The 18,564-nt window shown below is 43.3% G+C and overlaps 1 protein-coding gene across 2 annotated transcripts in view; it reads left to right on the top strand.

Moving 5' to 3' along the window:
- Positions 1 to 14,119, top strand: part of ALOX5 (arachidonate 5-lipoxygenase) — a 29,979-nt gene extending 15,860 nt beyond the window's left edge. The window contains exons 6-14 of one of the 2 annotated variants that reach the window (XM_084289922.1): positions 926 to 1,098; positions 1,859 to 2,005; positions 2,103 to 2,306; positions 2,524 to 2,610; positions 3,002 to 3,180; positions 7,026 to 7,147; positions 9,444 to 9,544; positions 11,492 to 11,662; positions 12,880 to 14,119. In XM_084289922.1, the coding sequence (XP_084146048.1) occupies positions 926 to 1,098; positions 1,859 to 2,005; positions 2,103 to 2,306; positions 2,524 to 2,610; positions 3,002 to 3,180; positions 7,026 to 7,147; positions 9,444 to 9,544; positions 11,492 to 11,662; positions 12,880 to 13,059 (1,364 nt within the window). In that variant the 3' untranslated portion in view covers positions 13,060 to 14,119. The remainder of the gene's footprint in view (positions 1 to 925; positions 1,099 to 1,858; positions 2,006 to 2,102; positions 2,307 to 2,523; positions 2,611 to 3,001; positions 3,181 to 7,025; positions 7,148 to 9,443; positions 9,545 to 11,491; positions 11,663 to 12,879) is intronic. The other variant, XM_084289923.1, reaches the window with a different exon arrangement.
- Positions 14,120 to 18,564: the final 4,445 nt, after the last annotated feature.

Raw genomic sequence — 18,564 nt, 5'->3', positions numbered from 1 at the left:
CCAGACCTCTCTTTTTCATCCTTTCACCTTTCCTGGAAAAACAAATTGAGTTCAGAAAAAGGTTTTCTGATTTTTTTTTTTTTCTGAAAATTTTTTTGGAATTATTATTATTATTATTATTTTTGATAATAGGCCATAGTGGGAAATGTTACTTGGTTAAGTCTTTTGTTTTTCCCTTGAAGATACTGATGGAATTTTTTATGTTAATCATGTTTTTTCTGGCTTTGAAGTAGTAGGCTGAAGTGGCAATATAATACTAGGAGACTGAGAACTGCAAGTTTGGAAACATGCAGTATTACTACATATGTAATAGTAAGAAGATGGAGTACCTAAAGCTACCATTTTATTCAGAAGAGTTGTTAATCTAGGTTTATATTAACAATTGAAAAATAAACGGGGAAAAAAACAAAACACAAAACACACATTAAAACAGCCAATGAGAAGCCCACAGCCAAAACCTTTCCCCCCAGGAAGCCCTCACCCAGCTCCAGGCAAGTGAACTGCTCCATTTGCTGCTGTTCTTTCCCTTCCCATGTTGAATATTTCCCTTCCCCTGCCGGTGCCGTTATTTTGAGGCTTATTTGTCTGTACCCTGAGAATTTGAAGAGTGAGGTTTAAAAATGCTGTGGAAGACCCGAGAAGGTGGTCTGCAGATGGAGAGAGTATTTTTCCTTGGAATGGAATATTTTACTCTTCATAGCTGCTGTGTATGGAGAAACAAGTTATTATCAATTCTGTTCTTCTCAAAGAGAAAAGCAAAGATTGCGTTGTCTGTTTAAGTGATTTTTAAAAAAAATCTACTTTGGGAATTCCTTTCTTGCAACTTTCTTTAGTCAAAGTTGCAGTGGAGTATAACAAAAGGTGGAGAGGAAGGCAGAAATTCAAAATGCACTGATACTGAAGCTGCAGGCCCATTTTCCTTTAGAATATGTGATGCAGCACTGGAAGGAAGATTTTATGTTTGGCTACCAGTTCCTGAATGGCTGCAATCCTGTGCTGATCCGGAGATGCACAGAGATACCCAAGAAGTTGCCAGTGACTATGGATATGGTAGAATGCAGTCTGGAGAGGAACCTGACCCTGGAGGAGGAAGTAAAGGTGAGGCTCCAAGTGAAGCTGGACTCTATCTGCTCCTTCTCATGTTCTCTAACATCCCAATCCTGTTTTAGCTGCTTTCAGCTACATCTCCTCTCTTCGTCTGCAGGCCAGATTGCAGAGGTGTCACCAGGAGGTGAAGAGCCCTTTTCAGGGGCTTTGTCTAAAAGGCTAAAAGGTTAGGGAGCTTCAGAAGGACAAAACGTCCTACCCTTCCCTAGAATAATCTTAACCTCTGTCACCTGCAGAGCTGAACTAATCTTCTGAAGAAGGGTTGGCAGGGATGGTCCCTTCCTTTTGCCTGTACAGTAAGTATGGGGGATGAAGCAGCACAAAACTTGTTTGCACCTTAGTGTCCCCGCGTGAATGCCAAATACATAGCCACTCCTTGCTGAAAGGCTTGTTGTCAGGCTCAGCAGATACAGGTCAGGTAGTCTGTGTAAAGGTGCTTGCTTTGCCAGTGGCAAACATCACCCTTGGGCCACCATGAGCAAGGGTGGGCCTGCAGCCACTCGTAACTGCAGGGCATAAGCCAGTCTCTGGCCAAGACTTCCCAACTTTTGTTCTGAGCCTTGCCGCGTGTGCCTTTCTGCTTTTCTTTCTTATCTTCCCTGTGTGCTGTCTTTTTCCTTTTTCTTTGTCATCTGCCTTCCAGCTGCTGCCCTGCCCTTTTTCTGTCCTTCCCACCAGGAACACTCTGCTGTATTCTTTCCTCTTGCCCATATCTGTTAAAACACATCAGGCTTTTTTTTTTGTTTTCCAGCAAGGAAACATTTTCATTGTGGACTATGAACTACTGGATGGTGTGGACGCCAATAAAACAGACCCATGCACAATACAGTACTTGGCTGCACCCATCTGTTTGCTGTACAAGAATCTGGAGAATAAAATTGTACCCATTGCAATCCAGGTGGGGTTGCTGTCAGGGTCTTTAAAGGAGCACATTTCTTATTGTCTCATCTTAAATGTGAATGACTGAGGTTTTGTATTCTTTTCGTGTCTTTCAGCTTGGTCAAAAGCCTGGGCCAGAAAATCCCATATTCCTTCCCTCAGATGCTACATATGACTGGCTGCTGGCCAAAATTTGGGTTCGCTCATCGGATTTCCACATCCACCAGACAGTGACCCATCTGTTACGGACACATTTAGTCTCAGAGGTGTTCAGCATAGCTATGTTCCGGCAGCTGCCTGCTGTGCATCCCCTCTTCAAGGTTGGTTCTTGCATGAGTGATATGTGGAGGTCGGGGAGGTTTTCACATTATCTTTAACAAACCAAAAGTTAAATCCTGGTTGAGATGGTTCAACTAGCTGCCTTGCAAGGCAGCATACAGCTAGCTCCTGTCATCCAGGACATCAAACTCTATACATGGTTGCTGTTAAGTTCAGTCAGAGAATTTGCTTTCTTTCATTGTTCATCCCATTTTACAGCTCTTGGTGCCACACATGCGGTTCACAATAGCCATCAATACCAAAGCCCGAGAACAGCTTATTTGTGAATGTGGCCTTTTTGACAAGGTAAGTAATGCCCTTTGCATATTTTCATTATTCTTCATGGTTCCCAATGTGTTTTAACTCCTTACCCATCGCATACCACGTTGTTTCTTGACCTTTCTACTAAAAGGGAAACATAACCAGCATCATTTGAGACACAGAGGTGGTGAATTCATTTCCTGTTGTGCTAAAGATGGTATCTTTCACCTCAAAGTCACCAGTTCAGAACTGTGTGAAATCTGAATGTCCAATCCTGGACCTCTGCAGTTTGGTGCTTTTTGTGTGTGGAAATGTGCTTTTCTGCTGGTAAAAACAGATTCACCAATGTTGACTGCCATCTCCTGGGGGTTTGGAAAGCCAACCTCAACATGAAGAAAACATTATCTATGTTCATGTCTTGCCATTCTTCCTGCAGGCAAATGCTACAGGTGGAGGAGGACATGTACAAATGGTTCAGAAAGCAATGAAGGATCTGACTTACAGCTCACTCTGCTTCCCTGATGAGATCAAAGCTAAAGGGATGGACAGCAAAGAGGATATCCCCTACTACTATTATCGGGATGATGGCATTAAAGTCTGGGAGGCTATAAAGAGGTAAGAGACTGTGGTTCTGGAAAGAGCCAATAAAGTCACTGTCCCACAGGGACAACTGTGTTTTCTCACTGCACACTTTGCTCTTCATCACAGCCTTGTGAGCATGGCACCGGCATGTCTTGGTAATGCCTGCACTGGGCAGTAAAGGTGCAACAGGGGATCAGTAGGTTATACTAGCTGCTGCCTTGCACTCCTCTCTGGTGCATTTGGTTTGAATGTTTTCTTTGGAATAGATGTGTAATGCCCAGCATCTGATGTGTCTGCTGTACATGTGAATTGTAACTTGTCTGTGGTGGTTCTTCCCTTCAGATTTTGCTTCCTCAGGTATAGATCTTTGCTAGGAAACACCAGTTTGTCCTTTCATGCGTCCCACAGAATCGTTAACACATCAGTGCCCACATCGCCACTGCTCACATACAACCTCACAGGCCAAAGGCTGTCAACATTCCTCCCTGTTCTGTTCTTGAGTGACATGCTGGTACCACCACTCTGCACTGAATTAGGTCATCAGGAACTGTGTGAGGTTGGAAAAGAGTGTGTGGACTCAATCCTGCCATAGCAGAGCTGGGAGGACCTGTGAACACAGTGTGCCTTCCCTCACAGACAGACATCCGTCCCCTGAGGAAGTGGAGAGGCAAAACCAGCAGTATGTCAAACAGTAGCAGTGGCGTGGCAGCAACAAGACCCAAACCACAAAGTGAACAGTGTGGTTTTGGAAAGTTTGGGGCTGATGGTACAGAGTCCGGAGGGGAAAAATGAGAAATTCAGAGTTAGCATTGTTTACGTCTAGAGGAGAGAAGATTGAGGGAGGGCTATTCAGAAGGGTTAAATGTTTCTAGAAAGAATTTTTCCCTTTGTCTGTATTGGAAAAGAAATTAAAGGCTAAAATTACAACAAAGATGATGTTTGCTAGACTTCGGACAAATAACTGTTTGATAGAAAGGAGCACTGGAAGAGCTCATCTGAAGAGCCTGTGAGGTCCTCAAATGTGGGGGCTCCCAATACCATTTTAAATAAAGAACTTGGAGGAGTGGTATAGGTAAAGATGATCCTGCCCCAGGGCAGGGAATAAATGACATCACATGGGGCGTTGTGAACCCATCTCGAAAAACACTTACAAGTTCACAGCTCCTGCTGGGTTTCCTATTCAGTGTTTTCTGCTTCTCTCAGGTTTACTTTTGTGAGGGACAGCTGAGCAACTGACAAACAGTCCCTTACCTGCAAAGTACTGTTTGTCTTCTGCCTAGTTTTGAGCTTGTACTGGGCTGGAGTCTGACAGCCATATCTGTAGCTTGCATCTCATCCGAAGAAAAAATATATAATGAAGCACACACTCTTGAAAGACTTCTTATTCCTGCTCTTTTCAGCCCTGTTTTCTTGCGTTCTGTATTTCAGAAGCCCTGAAATAGGAATTCTATAGGATTTAACAGGGTTTAGTGAGTTGGAGCTTTGCCTTGCAAAGGGAATTTAACTAGGTTTTTTTTAGCTATGCATGAGCCAGGAGAAAACCCAGTGGTCTGTCTGAGCTACCCACATGAGCTTATCAGGGTTCTTCTGGAAGCAGAAGTGTAAGTGTGGCTTGCGTGAGAGAGTTGTGTTTTGAAATCCAGTAAACTATCCATTAACCAATTTGAACGACTTTCTTAAAATGCCTTAAAATTGCAAGACCCAGGTTTTGCCAGGAAGGGCAACAATTCTGAATCTGGAGAGGTCCTGCAAGGCTGCCATGCAAACATAGCTCCTTTTTGGAACTGAAATCCTAAATCAGAATGGACTACTTTAAAAAAAAAAAAAAAAGTTATTCTCCAATTGCATTTCATTTAACAAGCAATGTAGTTTTGTACCATGTATGTTGCTTGCTAAGTATACAGCTGTTTCTGATCCTGTGGCCTTTGAAAAGCATGTTCAGTAAAAATCAGATCATTTGTGTACATGAAGTAGAGTGTTGGTTATATCTTTGCCTCATACGCTTTTTCTGTGTCTTGGCAAGGTGTTATCTTGCGATATTTCCTGCAATTGTTAAGTGCCCATTTGAGAGAAAAGGAAATTATAACTTTTCTGTGGTTGTTTTCTTGATGGAGTTTCCCTGCCTGTGTGTGTTTGTTCCTGCCACTCTTCTCTTTCCTGTGTTTTCTAGTGCTAACTGAGATATGATGCCTTTTCAAATACCAGACAGTGCTTAACTCAATTTAGTTTGATTGCTTGTATGTGTTAATTTAGCTGGAGGAAGGTATTACTCTGCCTCAGATGTGATTGAGAGATTCTTCATAAGTATTTGGTTTATAAATGGTGTGAGTAATGCTCTTTAGAGCACATGATGTCCAGACCCCTGAATCAACAGTAATGCATCCGGTCACCACAAATCTGTGTGAGCAGTGCCCTTTAGGGTGTGTGAAGACACTCTGAAGGGGTGTCAGTCTCCACTCTTTTGATGAAATAACTTCTGTCTCCACCATCACTTCATAGGAGGTAGGTGGTTTAGCCTTAAGAAAACTGCTAAGTGTGTCCCTCTAGAAACACTGATGGTCACACAGCAAATTTTTAAACCTCTGATAGTTAGCTTTTTTTATTTTCTGATCTAACTGCAGATCTTGGCAAAAAATATTCCTTCCCAAAGACCTTATCTACACTTCATATCCTAATTTGTGTTTGCATGGAAGGGGGGCTAAAGTGTTGCTGCTGCATAAGACAAGGATTACCTTCTGTATGCATTTGGCACAGGTGCCAGGTGATGGAGGCAGAGGTCAGGCAGTGCAGCTTTATCTCTGCATGTTGCAGGATTTTTCTTTTTATTTGGTTTCCAATGGAAGCAAAAATTACTAAAATCCTTTCTGTTTGTGCAGTTATTTGTCTGTCTGCCTCCACAACAATTTTTGATTTGGTTGGCTAACAGAAACCACATACAGATTTGTGAAGGTCTCCAAATAGCTATAAATTGATAGCTTATTAGAAGAGAAGTCTGGATTGGATAACAGTTCTTAATCTCATCAGTGAACTTCTGCAGTCAAATGTTTCACCCTATGAGTTGTTGTCAAAATATTTAGAAAGAGATTATAGGTACCTGCAGAGCTAACAGAATTTCTCAGCACAGCGCATGTAATCATGAGATGCACATCTGCAGGAAATCGGGCTTTTCTGTTTTCACTGCTTCCAGAACCGTTTCTGTTATCTTAGTGTTTTCAGAGCTTTTCTCCCAGAGGTGAGTTAGCGTGGGCAGGCTGTATAGAAGGAGGGATTATGACAAGAGGGACTGAACAGCAAGGAGGTGTCTGCTGTGGGCATGGGAAGAAGCTCTAGCCCCTGTTTTGTCCCTAGCAGTAATATCCTGGGCCACCTCCACTTTAGAGCGTACCACCTGAGTTTTGTGAAAAGTACATGTGGTAGGAGGAGATAGGCTGTCTGAACGATATTCAGGAGCAGCTTTGGAGTGTCCCCCATAGAGGGGACAGTGCCCCTATCACAGCTTGGGAACCCTTGCTTGCAGTGCAAGAGCCACATATACAAGTAGAATGCACAGAAGTCTGTGCTAAGTGAAGGATATGGACATGAGGAAGAGGTTTGGGCAGGAGCAAAGCTCAAGTAAGAGAGTAAGGAGCACAGAGAAGCACTGGGAACTGGTCAGGGTACAGAGTATGATCTAGAGCCTTTTTGGTGGAGCAGGAGTGATGCTGCAATTAGAAATGACTGCACTCCCACTGCTTTTGGGAGCATGTTGAGTCCTGCTCTTCCCTCCCTTCTTCATGCAGTGTCCATCCTCTCTGCAAGCTCAGCAGAAGGCCTTCGGGAGTGGCAGGCTTTCTTTCCGCTTTTCATTTCGTCTTGTTCATTTGTTCCTCTATCCGCAGTTTTGCAGAGGATGTGATTCACATCTACTACGAGACCGACGAGGTGGTGTGTGAGGATGTGGAACTCCAGGCCTTTGTCAAGGACATTTACATGTACGGGATGAGGGGCGTGAAGGCTGCAGGTAATGTACCTGGCCAGGTCTGCAGCTTGTCAGGTCACTAGTGACAGCAAGGCTGTTTGCACAGCACATCTTGAACTGTTGGAGAGCCTCTCCTTTGGCCCAAAGACTCGCAGTTTTATGGGCGAGACCCTGGATCAGGTCCTCCTTCCCTCCCTCAGGAAACTACTCATTCCTCTTCCACAGATTCTCACCATAAGCTTGGGCAACACATGTAATCTCTCTTTACATGGGGGATTGGACCTTTGATCTTCTCTGTTGAGGCTGTAAGCTTGTCAGGGGAGGGGCTGTCGTTATGTGTTGTTGGCACCACCAGACAGATGGTGATAGAAATCCCGAGGAGCAGTGATACCCCCTTGAATCCTGCCCTACAAAGCTTGCATCAAATAACAAGTAAGAACCTCCCCAGAACTGTCATGCTGCACTTCGCATTTGTTTAGCTTACTAGTTGTGGTCAAGCTATTCTTTTCCCTGCAAGAGAAGGCAATAATTCTCATAATTCGTTAGAGGTGTTTTCTTTTGCTGTCTCCTCTTGCTGCCTCTCATTTCTTGCAAACCGTTACTTGACCGTAGGAGCTCTCACCTCTAATATGGCCCTGTTCTTCCACATAAGTTAATACTCTCCAGCCTTTTCCTAAACATGTTATTTTCTTCCACCCACATATTTTGTCCAAGAGGATTTTCAGGAGCTAATGCATGTGGGTGGGGATTCTTTGTACTGTCCTGACTGACTTAAATCTGGAAACACCTTTTGGCTGGTGATCTGTGTCATATTGCTTTGGCATTACATGCACATACGTTTATATGTGAGAACTCCAGGCAAAACTGTGATGTTCCCACTCATTTTAACAACCTCCTGGAGCCTACATGCCTGGACAAGCACAGGATTGAATGATACCTAGTTATTATCATTTTAATTTCTCCAGCTGTCTCTTAGGGTTTAAAAATAGCCCGCAAGTGGGAACTTTATGCTTGACCTTAGCATCTGGACAGGGGACAAGTAGCAAGTATGTCCAGGGCTACAGCTGGAGTGGGGCAGTACAAGCACCACTGGCAGCAGGACTGCCACTATAGGTAGGAAAATTTCCAGGCCTGCAACATCACCTGTCTGCACTGCTGCCACCCGAAGGGTTGGGTCAGAGAGAGCAGGATGACCTGTCTGGGTTTGTAAAGAAGAGAACAGGCATAAATGGGGGGTGCTGTTGCACCCTAGACTCCCTTTCCAGTCTCCACTTGTGCCCAGGGAGCACTGCTCTGACTGGGAGCATGCTGAGCACCTTTGAAAGAAAAGCACAGTGTGCTGAGGATAGGAGGGTGCAAGAAGCAATGGTATATCCTCTCCTCTTTGGGTTTGGTGGCTGGCCAGAGTTATCATGTCCTCTTGCCCCTGTCAGGTTGAGTTCACATCTGCATCTGGTTCATGGTGGAGATGTGGCAGCAGCAGGCACAGGCAGGCTGGGCAGAGGCAGCTCACCCCAGGATGCTGTCAGCTCTCTAGGTATCCTGGGGCCTGTGGTCATGCTGGGCTGGGACAGCGACAGGGGGAGGAACACAGGACCATGATGTAATGAGGATAGGAGAGACGCAGGCTTGGGTGTGCTTTGATGACAAAATATTTCCCTTGTACCCGACTATTCCTTTCTTCCTTTTTGTATAGCTGTTTCATTATTCTTCTCTCAAAGACACCTTGATGCAATTATTTCTGTTCCTCATTCTGCTGTTTCTGTTTCAGAAGTTCTCATTTCCTCACTTCCCTTTTCAGCAAATAAGCTCTCCCTGCACTCGTTCTTACAGAACGCTTGGTAGCTGAGCCTCGGACCTTTACAAACACAAGCACACACAGAGTTGCTCCTTGGCATGAACTTTCCCTGCTTGCATTGCAGATGGAAGAAAAAGGGAGCACCTGAGGCCCCTGCCCTGTGGACTCTCTGGGTTCCTTGCTGCAGGGTAGGTAGGGTGAGAGAACAGGGAATACCATATATTCTAAAGGTAAAATTGCGCTTTGCCTTTCTGTTAAGGAATGCCCCATACTTACAAGGAGTAGTGATGCCTCAAAAACCTGAATGGGGTAAGGTAGGATCACTCTATTTTTATGGCTGCACAGCCAGGATGCAGACATGTTGAATAACTCCTGATAGAACGCATGGCAGAACCATAGCAGAGTCAGAAAGAGAATGCCCTGCTTTTCAGTGACAGTTGCGTGGTCCTCTAACTCATTTCTTTGACTTGCTGATTGCTACTGTGTAACTGGATTGTTTCACGGCTGGGTTACTTCAGTTACTTCTTCTCTGTCATTCAGGGTTTCCTAAGATGATCAAGACACGAGAGAAGCTAGCAGAATATCTCACAGTGATAATATTCACCACATCAGCCCAGCATGCAGCTGTGAATTTTGGACAGGTAGGAATTTCTGGGAAGATTGTTCTTCCTTCTGGTCTGGGAGATGCATCTACTGGGGCAAGGTATGAGAAGTTATTGTTAGTAGATAAACAGCTTTACATAGTTCTTTCTGGCCAAAATAACTGCAGGGCCATCTGCATATCCCTGTGAAGGTTGTGGAAACAATTGTTTTGGAGGCTTTTGTAATTATTTTGAGAAAGACATTCGGAGTCTTAAGTAGGTACCAAAGCTCAAGTTTGGGGGCTATAATTTCTATATTATTTTATATTTAAATTTTATTATGGGGACCAGGTTTTTTGTTGTTGGTTGTTTGTTTGTTTTTAAAGCATTTAAACAGGTTGCTAAGACCCATTTCAGAAATGCTGAAGGGTTGAGGTGCATAATCTCGCTATCACAGCCCCATACCTTCCAGACATCACCTGAACTGCCTGGATGTGTGCTGGTAGTCTGTGGCTCAAGATGCAGCAAAATGCAAAGAGTTAAACTAAGTGGCTTTGCTTTGCGTTTTCCATGAGGGTGTGCATGGGTGACTACCATGAGTAGCTGTTGTAAGCAGTATATCCTTATATCCCTGAGGATCTTGGCTTTTTTTGATAGTTTATGGTCAGGTTTTTAAAAGCAGCTACATGCTTAATATTCCCAGTGCACGGATAGGGCATTGCTGCTCATTTCTCATGTTTGTGATCCAACTGGCAATTTCTCTGTGATGTTTAACGTGTCATATGCTGATAGTCTGTGTTATCCCTTCACTGACACATATCCACCCTGAAATTATAGTGGCAGTCTGCTTTTCAAATGCTGTTTCTCCTAGCATCAAAGCATTTTGGAAAACAGACCTCACAGCCAGAAGCAAATCTCTTTGTCAATCTCTTTTGCACAGAGCTTTCTTTGGTACATATTCTGGCTTCAGGCACAGATAACTTCACAGATAAGCAAGAAGACCCTTTTTCCCAAACATACCCCACATCACTCTCCAATGCTGACCCTCTTGTCCTCCCCTACAGCTCAGAAGCCCCTGGAGCAGGTCTAGAGCCAGGTGTTAAATGAACCCATGCTGTTCTTGTGCCACAACAGTGACTGGGGATCTCTGCAACTGTTTGCTTCAAATCCACTGTTACATGCGATCCTCTCTTCAGAGACTGAGAGGGGGAGTTTGGCATGCAGAGGTTATTCAGCTTGTCAGCAAAAGGGTCTTCGGCCATAGGAAAAAATGGCAGGGAGAGAGGTCTGAGGAGATGGCTGTGCAGTGTGGAAACAGACTGAGAACAGTGTAAGCATGGCACCCAGCTAAAATGGGACTTAGCATCAGGCATGGCAGGGAATATGTATGAAAATAATGAAAAACTACTTGGAAAAAAAGGGGTGAAGGTAACTGCAGCATCTCAGATGGCAGCAAAACTCAGGGTCATATCTCAGGCAAAATAAAATGAAGCACCACCATTCCACAACATTGGAGCAGCCCAGGAGTGAGACTGAGTTCCCAGTCTGGTGTTCAGCATATCCATATGCCATATTCACCATCAGCTGCTTCTCCAACCACCTTTCCCTAGTAGCCTGGCAAGGAAATGCTGGCTTGTGGCCATGTCTCACTCTGAGTGGGTGCCTGTCAGGAAACCAGAGCCCTGGTTTGACAGTGCCCCAGCACGAAGTGCGCATGTAAGCTCAGAGATGTGGTACTGGAGTCACAACCCCAGTAACAGAGATTATCAGCAAATCTGGGGATCTAAGAATGATGCATTATGACTGGAGGAAAAAAAAAAAATCTCCTCAAAACACAATAAAAACTGCAGGCTTGTTTTACCACAGTACTGAGTATCTTCTCTTTCTTGAGGGGCCCATATTACAGAAACAAAATCCCCAGGGCTAAGACTTAAAATTTTCTGTGCAATGTTCCTAAATGGCAACCAGCCACTGTAGCTTTTCAATGTGCTTTCTTGCCTTGTGCAGTATGACTGGTGTTCCTGGATTCCCAATGCCCCACCAACAATGCGCTGCCCTCCTCCGACACAAAAGGGAACAGTCACCATCGAGCAGATAGTGGAGAGCCTGCCAGACAGGGGACGTTCTTGTTGGCATCTTGGAGCTGTCTGGGCCTTGAGCCAATTCCAGGACAATGAAGTAAGTCAACTTCCCTTCTCCTGGTGGATGTAGGTGAGACCCCAGGGACCATGGCAAGACCCCGTGTCTGCATGAGACTGTAATGCTGCTCCTGGCTCTGTGTTTGAATTCAGCATGAGGAGATGTGTGGGTTTGCCCTTGTTCTGACAGATACAAGCCAGCTCTGAGCAAGAAGTCGTTTTTATTCTGAAGCTGTGTTTCAGCCAAGATGAAAGTTTCTGAACTCGGGCATGGGGTTACCGAGTAAGGATGCTGGTGTGGGAGGAAGAGAGTTGCTGGGGCACAACAGTTTTCTTCAGTCCTTGCCCCAGTAGAGCTGGTAGAGAAGCTGTGGCACTCTTTGTCCCTTTGTGTCCTGTCCATTTGGAAAATCTGCCCCAGTGCCATGTGCAGTAGAGCTGTGGCTTGTGTCTGGCTGGTGTGGACTGCAAAAAAAAACAACACTATAGGAAGCTTTGTAGGCGTGGTCTATAGACATTTCCCTCATGTAAAATGATTGTAGGTTGTCTCACCCAAGGGCTGTATCTGGATGTCATGTTTTGAAGTCCTTAAATGGAAGATACAGGCGAGAGGGTACTTGATTTGAAGTTTCTAAGGATAAAGCAGATCTCAGCTGAGAAGCTAGTAGTATGGGTAGTCTTATGGGAAATAGTTACCTATCAGCTCACCCTTAGAATCCAAACTGACCAAAGCAACTGTACGGCTGAACTTCAAAGGACAGTTTTAAGTCAGAAGTAACTTTCACTGTCACTCAAAGAAGCAGTCGTCCTCTTTTCTCATCCCTGGCTGCTCATTCCCCTCCCATGCTGCTCCTTCCTTTAGCATCACAAATGTTTGAGTGGCTCTGCAGGGATCTGGCTTGGGAATCTGGTCTGGCTGACCACTAACCTTAAAAAAAAAAATAAAAGTGCTGATTTTTTGAGTGGATCAGTTCCTTGCAGGTGGAGATGGTTCCAAATAATCACCTGTACCAGCATTGTAGACAGAGACATGCAAGGATGAGAAGCAGCAACCAGGGTGGGAGGGAGAACAGGACAGCACCTTTCACTGTCAGTGCTACTGTAGGCTAGGTTAATAGTGATTGTACCTAACAGTAGCGTTCCTGAAGCTCGGGGTGTGTGTTCTACTGGGTGAGGTAACATTAAGACAGAACAGTATTTTGCTTTTTTGTTTTGTTTTAAATCTCTAAGCATGATTTCTTGGTGTTTTCCAATTAGCTGTTTCTAGGCATGTACCCAGATGAACACTTTGTGGAGAAGCCGGTGAAAGAGGCCATGGCAAAATTCCGCAAGAATCTGGATGAGATTGTCAGCACCATCACCGAGCGCAACAAGAGCAAAAAGCTCCCTTACTATTACCTTTCCCCAGACCGCATTCCCAACAGTGTTGCTGTTTGAGCAGATACCCAGGAGAGCTCAGAGGAGTGTAAAGCTAATGTATGCTTTCCTGTTACATATGCTTCTTTCTCACAGTGACCTTTTAGAAATGGGTAATATAACATACCCTCTCCATCGGAGCTGATCCATAGTCTATTTTGGGTTTCAAAACAATTATGACTGACCTTACTGAAAAGTGAGTTGGCAGCTCCTTAGGTCAAATTTATTACAAGCTTATTTTTCCAGGATTTTTGTACTGTTTAGAAACAGGTTTCTGTTAGTTTTCCATTTTCCAGTCAAAACAATGAAATCACAGAAATTGTTGGTTTCAAGCTGAGCACCACCACGTTACATGTGAGAATTGAACAGTAACAGTAAAAACTGAATGAAGATGAGTGTCTTCATATTCCTCATGTCACTCGTCTTACTCAATGAAAATAGTATCAGGAGCAATAAGCAAGTCATGTTTTAAAAATCCATCCTATTTTTAATAGATGACACTGGTTACATAATATCATAAACTTCAAAGTTTATATATCATTTTTTAATCCGATTAAAAGGCAAATGTTAAATATTTTCACTACAACTTTGAATGCTTCCATCAAGATGAAGGTAGAAGCAGGACATTTTGATAACATAGCTGAGGGGTTTTTTATCACTTCCTTACTGAGTTCATGTGAAATTATAAAACCTGATACATAGGAGATGAAAATTTTTTTACCTGTATGGACGTATGTATTTTCTACATAAAACTAGCAAGGTTTGTTTCAGCCTCTGCCAGCAGAGTTTACTGTCATTGATACATATGGACAAATATTTTGCTTATCACAGTAACAAGTAAAGACTTAACAGTGCTTATGCTCAATTTCTGTTTTGTTGCTGAGGCAGCTGGGTTTTGTGGATAGTTCCTTTTGTTTTGTGGGGAAAAAAAGGCTACATGTATACAAAATATGGAGAAGGTTTAAGTGACAGTTTGTAAGAGGAATCCTTGGATTTGTCCAAGTAATCATTATCTATTTCACCTGAGAAAGTCATTTTTTATTTCATATATTTTTCAAAGAAATTATTCATTGTAGTGGTGTTGTAAGCCTGCAGTGTGTTTTTTCAATAAATAAGAAAGCTTCATATGCTAATAAAACAAAACTGAACAAGAAAATCTAGCTTTTACTTCTTAGCTCAATTTCTAATGCTGTATGTTTTGAAAATCTTTCAGGAATATGCACAATGTACTGTGTAGAAAAATGAAGCTTCAGCACTTCAAGAAATGCAGTTATTTCTGTCTTTCATGTGAGTTTCAGAAAAGGGTATTACTGAAGTGAATTTCCTTTCTGTTTCACAGCTGATTTTAGACTCTGTACAGTAGTCTGATTCCCTTTTTCTCCCACCAGCTGAAGAGTTACAGCAAAAATGTGGAAGGTGAGACCACTTCCTTTTCTTGAGGAAGTACATATTCCTTTTACCACAACACGTAAGAAGTGATGACTGCAGACACCAAGGCATGCAATTGCTTAGTGACGTTGAAATAGTACCTGGGGATCAGAGAACATAACATGCGAGCCAAAAAAAAAACACACAACCAACAACAACAACAAAAAAAAACACCCCTGAATTTCACAACAAACCGATGCAATATATCCAACTTACTAGCCCTTACATATGTTCTTTACCTGTGTAAAGTGAATGTCCTCTTGCCTCAGCTTTTATATGATAATGATCTGTATGGTCAAGCACCTGTCTAGGAAAAATATGGGAAGAGAGGCTGATGGCTGTTCTCTTGGATCTGTTCCCTTGCATTCCAGCCTGTGGACCTGGGGGACACAAGTACAGCTGATGGGAAGCATGGGGAATTGATTGTAAAACTTTGAAGGTTGATATTAGCAGCCTGATTCAACTGCAGCTGAGGTTGTGGAAAGAGGGGAGGAAGTTATAAGTGTAAAAAAAAAAAAAAAAAAAAAAGTGCTCACTTCAGATGGGTGTGGGTCATGCACTCAATGTGAGATAGACAAGGAATGATGCATGTTGAACAGTAGTATCTAACAGTATTTGAAAGTCAATGGTATGTGTCTTGGCTGGATGGCTGTTTTTGCTGGCCCAAGCAAACAAATTTAACCCGACTTTTCAGCTTGAGCTTCTTTGCTGTCTTTTCCAATTGTGGTGACTCTCAGTTGACTGGGAGACGTCCTCTGCAAATGTCCTGACAGAAGGTTGGGAGGTTCAGTTGTCTCTGCCCTTCCTCTTGGCATTTGGTCACAGAAGACTATGCTCCAGCTGTAAAACATGATTAATGCTAGTGAGAAAGGGATGGGGAAGTGTTGTTGGAAGCTTTCCCCCTCAGGCAGAGTGAGACTTCAGTTAATTTCTAGAGCTTTCTTCTGTGTTGCATGAGAGAGGCCTCTCCCAGTCACCAGCCCAGTCAGGTTGCCATCGCTCTGTCACGTTCCTCTGCCCAAGGGGAGTGCCTGATCCCTGCTTACACTTACAGTTTGATTCTAGAGGGCAGACATCATGTTCAAGGCTGGGCACTCAGAATTATTTGCTCTGTTGCACACAGGGCAGAGCATGGAATAGTCCCCAAAAGACCTGTTCATGAACAGTAACTTGTAATCAGTAGTTGACCTTTCCAGCCACAGTAGCAGTTAAGTGGTACCTTAGGAAATAATTGCACATGCTACTATGGTAGCTCAAAGTGCTTGGTTTGTTTTATTTGTACTATAAACAAGCATAAATACTGCAGAAACAGGGCTGGTAAGTTTGGAGGTTAAATGAGTCATGGGTTTTTATGGCTAGAAGATGTATTTATGATTGCTTAGACTGATCTCAGCATAACACAGGTCTTTGTGTTTCCCTGAAGGATTTTTCTTTTCAAATTCAACAGGGGATGCTTTAACTAGTGAACTATCTTCACTGAAAACTCATGATTTACCAAAGTACAGGATTCACCCTTTTTTCACTTGTCTCACTGGTGATTCCCTCTTGCTCTTAAAGTTACGTGACATGTTTCCAGTGTGCACACATTCAGTTTTTCCTTCTTGCAACAGACAGCTTCTTGCAGTAGCTTTGTGTGACTGAAGATCCTTCTCTGACTTCTTCCCTTCTACATCCTTCCCCTTTCCTTTGCTACACTGAGTAGATTTAATTTCCTGGAGCCTTTCGTTGTAAGAATTTCTTTAAATCTGTTATCAGTTCACATCATATCTTTATTAACACTCTGGACAGCTGACAGCTGCCATGATTTAATGGTTATTTCAGTTATTTCCTAGGTTGGAATTCCCTCTGTTTGTAACTATATGTCTGCAGTTTGTCCCTGGATTTAAGTCTCTGATGTGTCAAATAAAAACCACGGGTTGCTTGCTTACAGCCAGCAGCTCAAGAGATCCAGACCGGATGCAGATCTCAGTGGCCCAGCCTCACCAGTTCCAGTTATGAGGGCACTGTTGTGTTCCTGTGGTTTATCAGCAACCTCTTCCTTGCATCAGCTTCAACACTCAAATCCAGCTGCTGTCGCCTCCCCCAGCCTGTGATCTCTGCTAAGCTGGTAGGTGGTAGGAACCCAATTTGAACACTGCAGTTAGCACAAGCTGTGGACTCTGAGTGCAGAGGGCATGGAAAGTCAGGGTAGGTGCATTGCATCAAGGCACTCAAACACTCTGCAATAACACATCAGTATGCAGGGGAATGGAGGAACTATGTGCTTACCAGCTTGTCTTCATATATATGCAGTTGCATATATACAGAGACATAAATATATCACAAGGATACAGGCAGGTGACTTCAGAGGAAGTGCAGAGTGATGAGGCAAATCATCACAGACACAGGAGGGACTTCAGGTGAGCAGAAAGTTGCTGTCCATGTTTTGGGGTTTTGGCATCTAAGAGGTTTTATAAAAGGTTAGAGAGGCCCTCTCACAACTGTGAGAAATTTAATGCCATCTTGAAAGGTGGTGCACATCACAGAATGTATGTCAGCTATGCAGGCAGAGGGAAAGTATCTGTGGAGATCTGTCCATAGCCTCCAAAAAAAAATAGATGCAAAACTCAGAAAAACAAGGGTGCTAGTTCTGTGATCTGACCACAAGGCCTGAATTTCCTTTCTGTATTGCTAGAGTATCCTTACAAAGCTAAAGCTGATGATTTGTTTGTCTGGATGCATGGACAAAATAATGGATAAAGTACTGCTTGTCTTCAGCAGTGGCAGGAGAGAATAGGTTTGCTAGTTGAAGAATTAAACTCCAGCCTGAATATTCCTTTATCTGACAAACATTGGGAAGGGTGGTTGTCCTATGCAGTGACATGGGGATTCTGAAGAAAGTATTCCTGCTACTGACAGAGCTCTCCAGATACCAGAGATGTACAGTTTCATTTTCTGTGAGCTCTAACGCAACTATATAAACATATACTTCTTTTCATATTGAATGGATATACACTAAATTGCTTTGAAAGGGAGAGTGGAAAGGGAAATGCAGCTGAAGTAGTCATTTTGGGCTGCTTTTCACAGATCTGTGCTATCATTTCTAAAACCAGAAGCAAAAGAGTGGTTTAAGTGCTTGTTTTTTTTTTGTTGTTGTTGTTTGTTTGTTTGTTTTAAGCATAAATGCAGAATTTTAGACATATTATGTCTTAATGGATTCTCTGTAGCCATAGAACAACACAGCAAACACAGAGGTGTGTGTGGAGAGTATTTTGGAGGTTATGAGGAATGTTATGACAGCTGACCTGAAGTTATCATTGTGGTCAGAAAATAATTTAATGTTTATGGCTAGTAGTTGTGGGCAAATTCTTTTCCAAAGCACAAGAGGGTGGCAATAATATGCTAAAAACTGATCTTTTGCCAGCCCTGGAAAAAGCCACCAAAATAAGCCCTCCTGTCTCCTAGTCCTATTCCTCAGTGGAGCTGGTAATCTTGTTCATCACAGTTCTGACCACTAGGGCCAACACCCTCTCACTGAAGTGTCTTTCTTTGTTTCACTGCAACAACCAGTCCTCATTCACTCTTTGCTGTACATGCAGTCAGCTAATTGGATATGGTGTGGTAGCTTGTGCTCAGTACCTCTGCCTTTGCATTGGAACACCTCTTGGTTTCAATACATGCTTAGATGGAATGGCATGTAAAAGCTCCTTGGTGTGCATGTCACAGTACAGAAGATCTACTTGTCTGAAGCTTTCTCATTGTTCTTCCTGGCCTACTCCTGGTACATAGGCTGTCCCAACAGCACTGTTAAAGGACAGCCCTTACTGATACCAAGTGGGAATATCATTACTGAGCTGTTGCCATCTACTTAGCCATATCTGATATGAATGTTGCCTCATCACACTCAGTACTCCTGGTTTTGCATGCTGGGTGCCCTTCTGCTTGAAGCAGATGGTAACAAACAAACCTTTGGGGGATTCTGAACAGGGTATTCACATGTCAGCCCTCAGTGTGGAGGGAATATAATTTTACTCAGCGCCTCACCTGCTCTTGAGATTTCCCAGGTGGAAACTAGATGCTTTTCAGGTTATCTGGCATTAATGTCCAGAAACCAGAACT

Source organism: Netta rufina, assembly GCF_964035555.1.
Source record: "Netta rufina genome assembly, chromosome: 7".
Lineage (NCBI taxonomy): Eukaryota > Metazoa > Chordata > Aves > Anseriformes > Anatidae > Netta > Netta rufina.
This window is presented reverse-complemented; position numbering and strand designations above follow the sequence as displayed.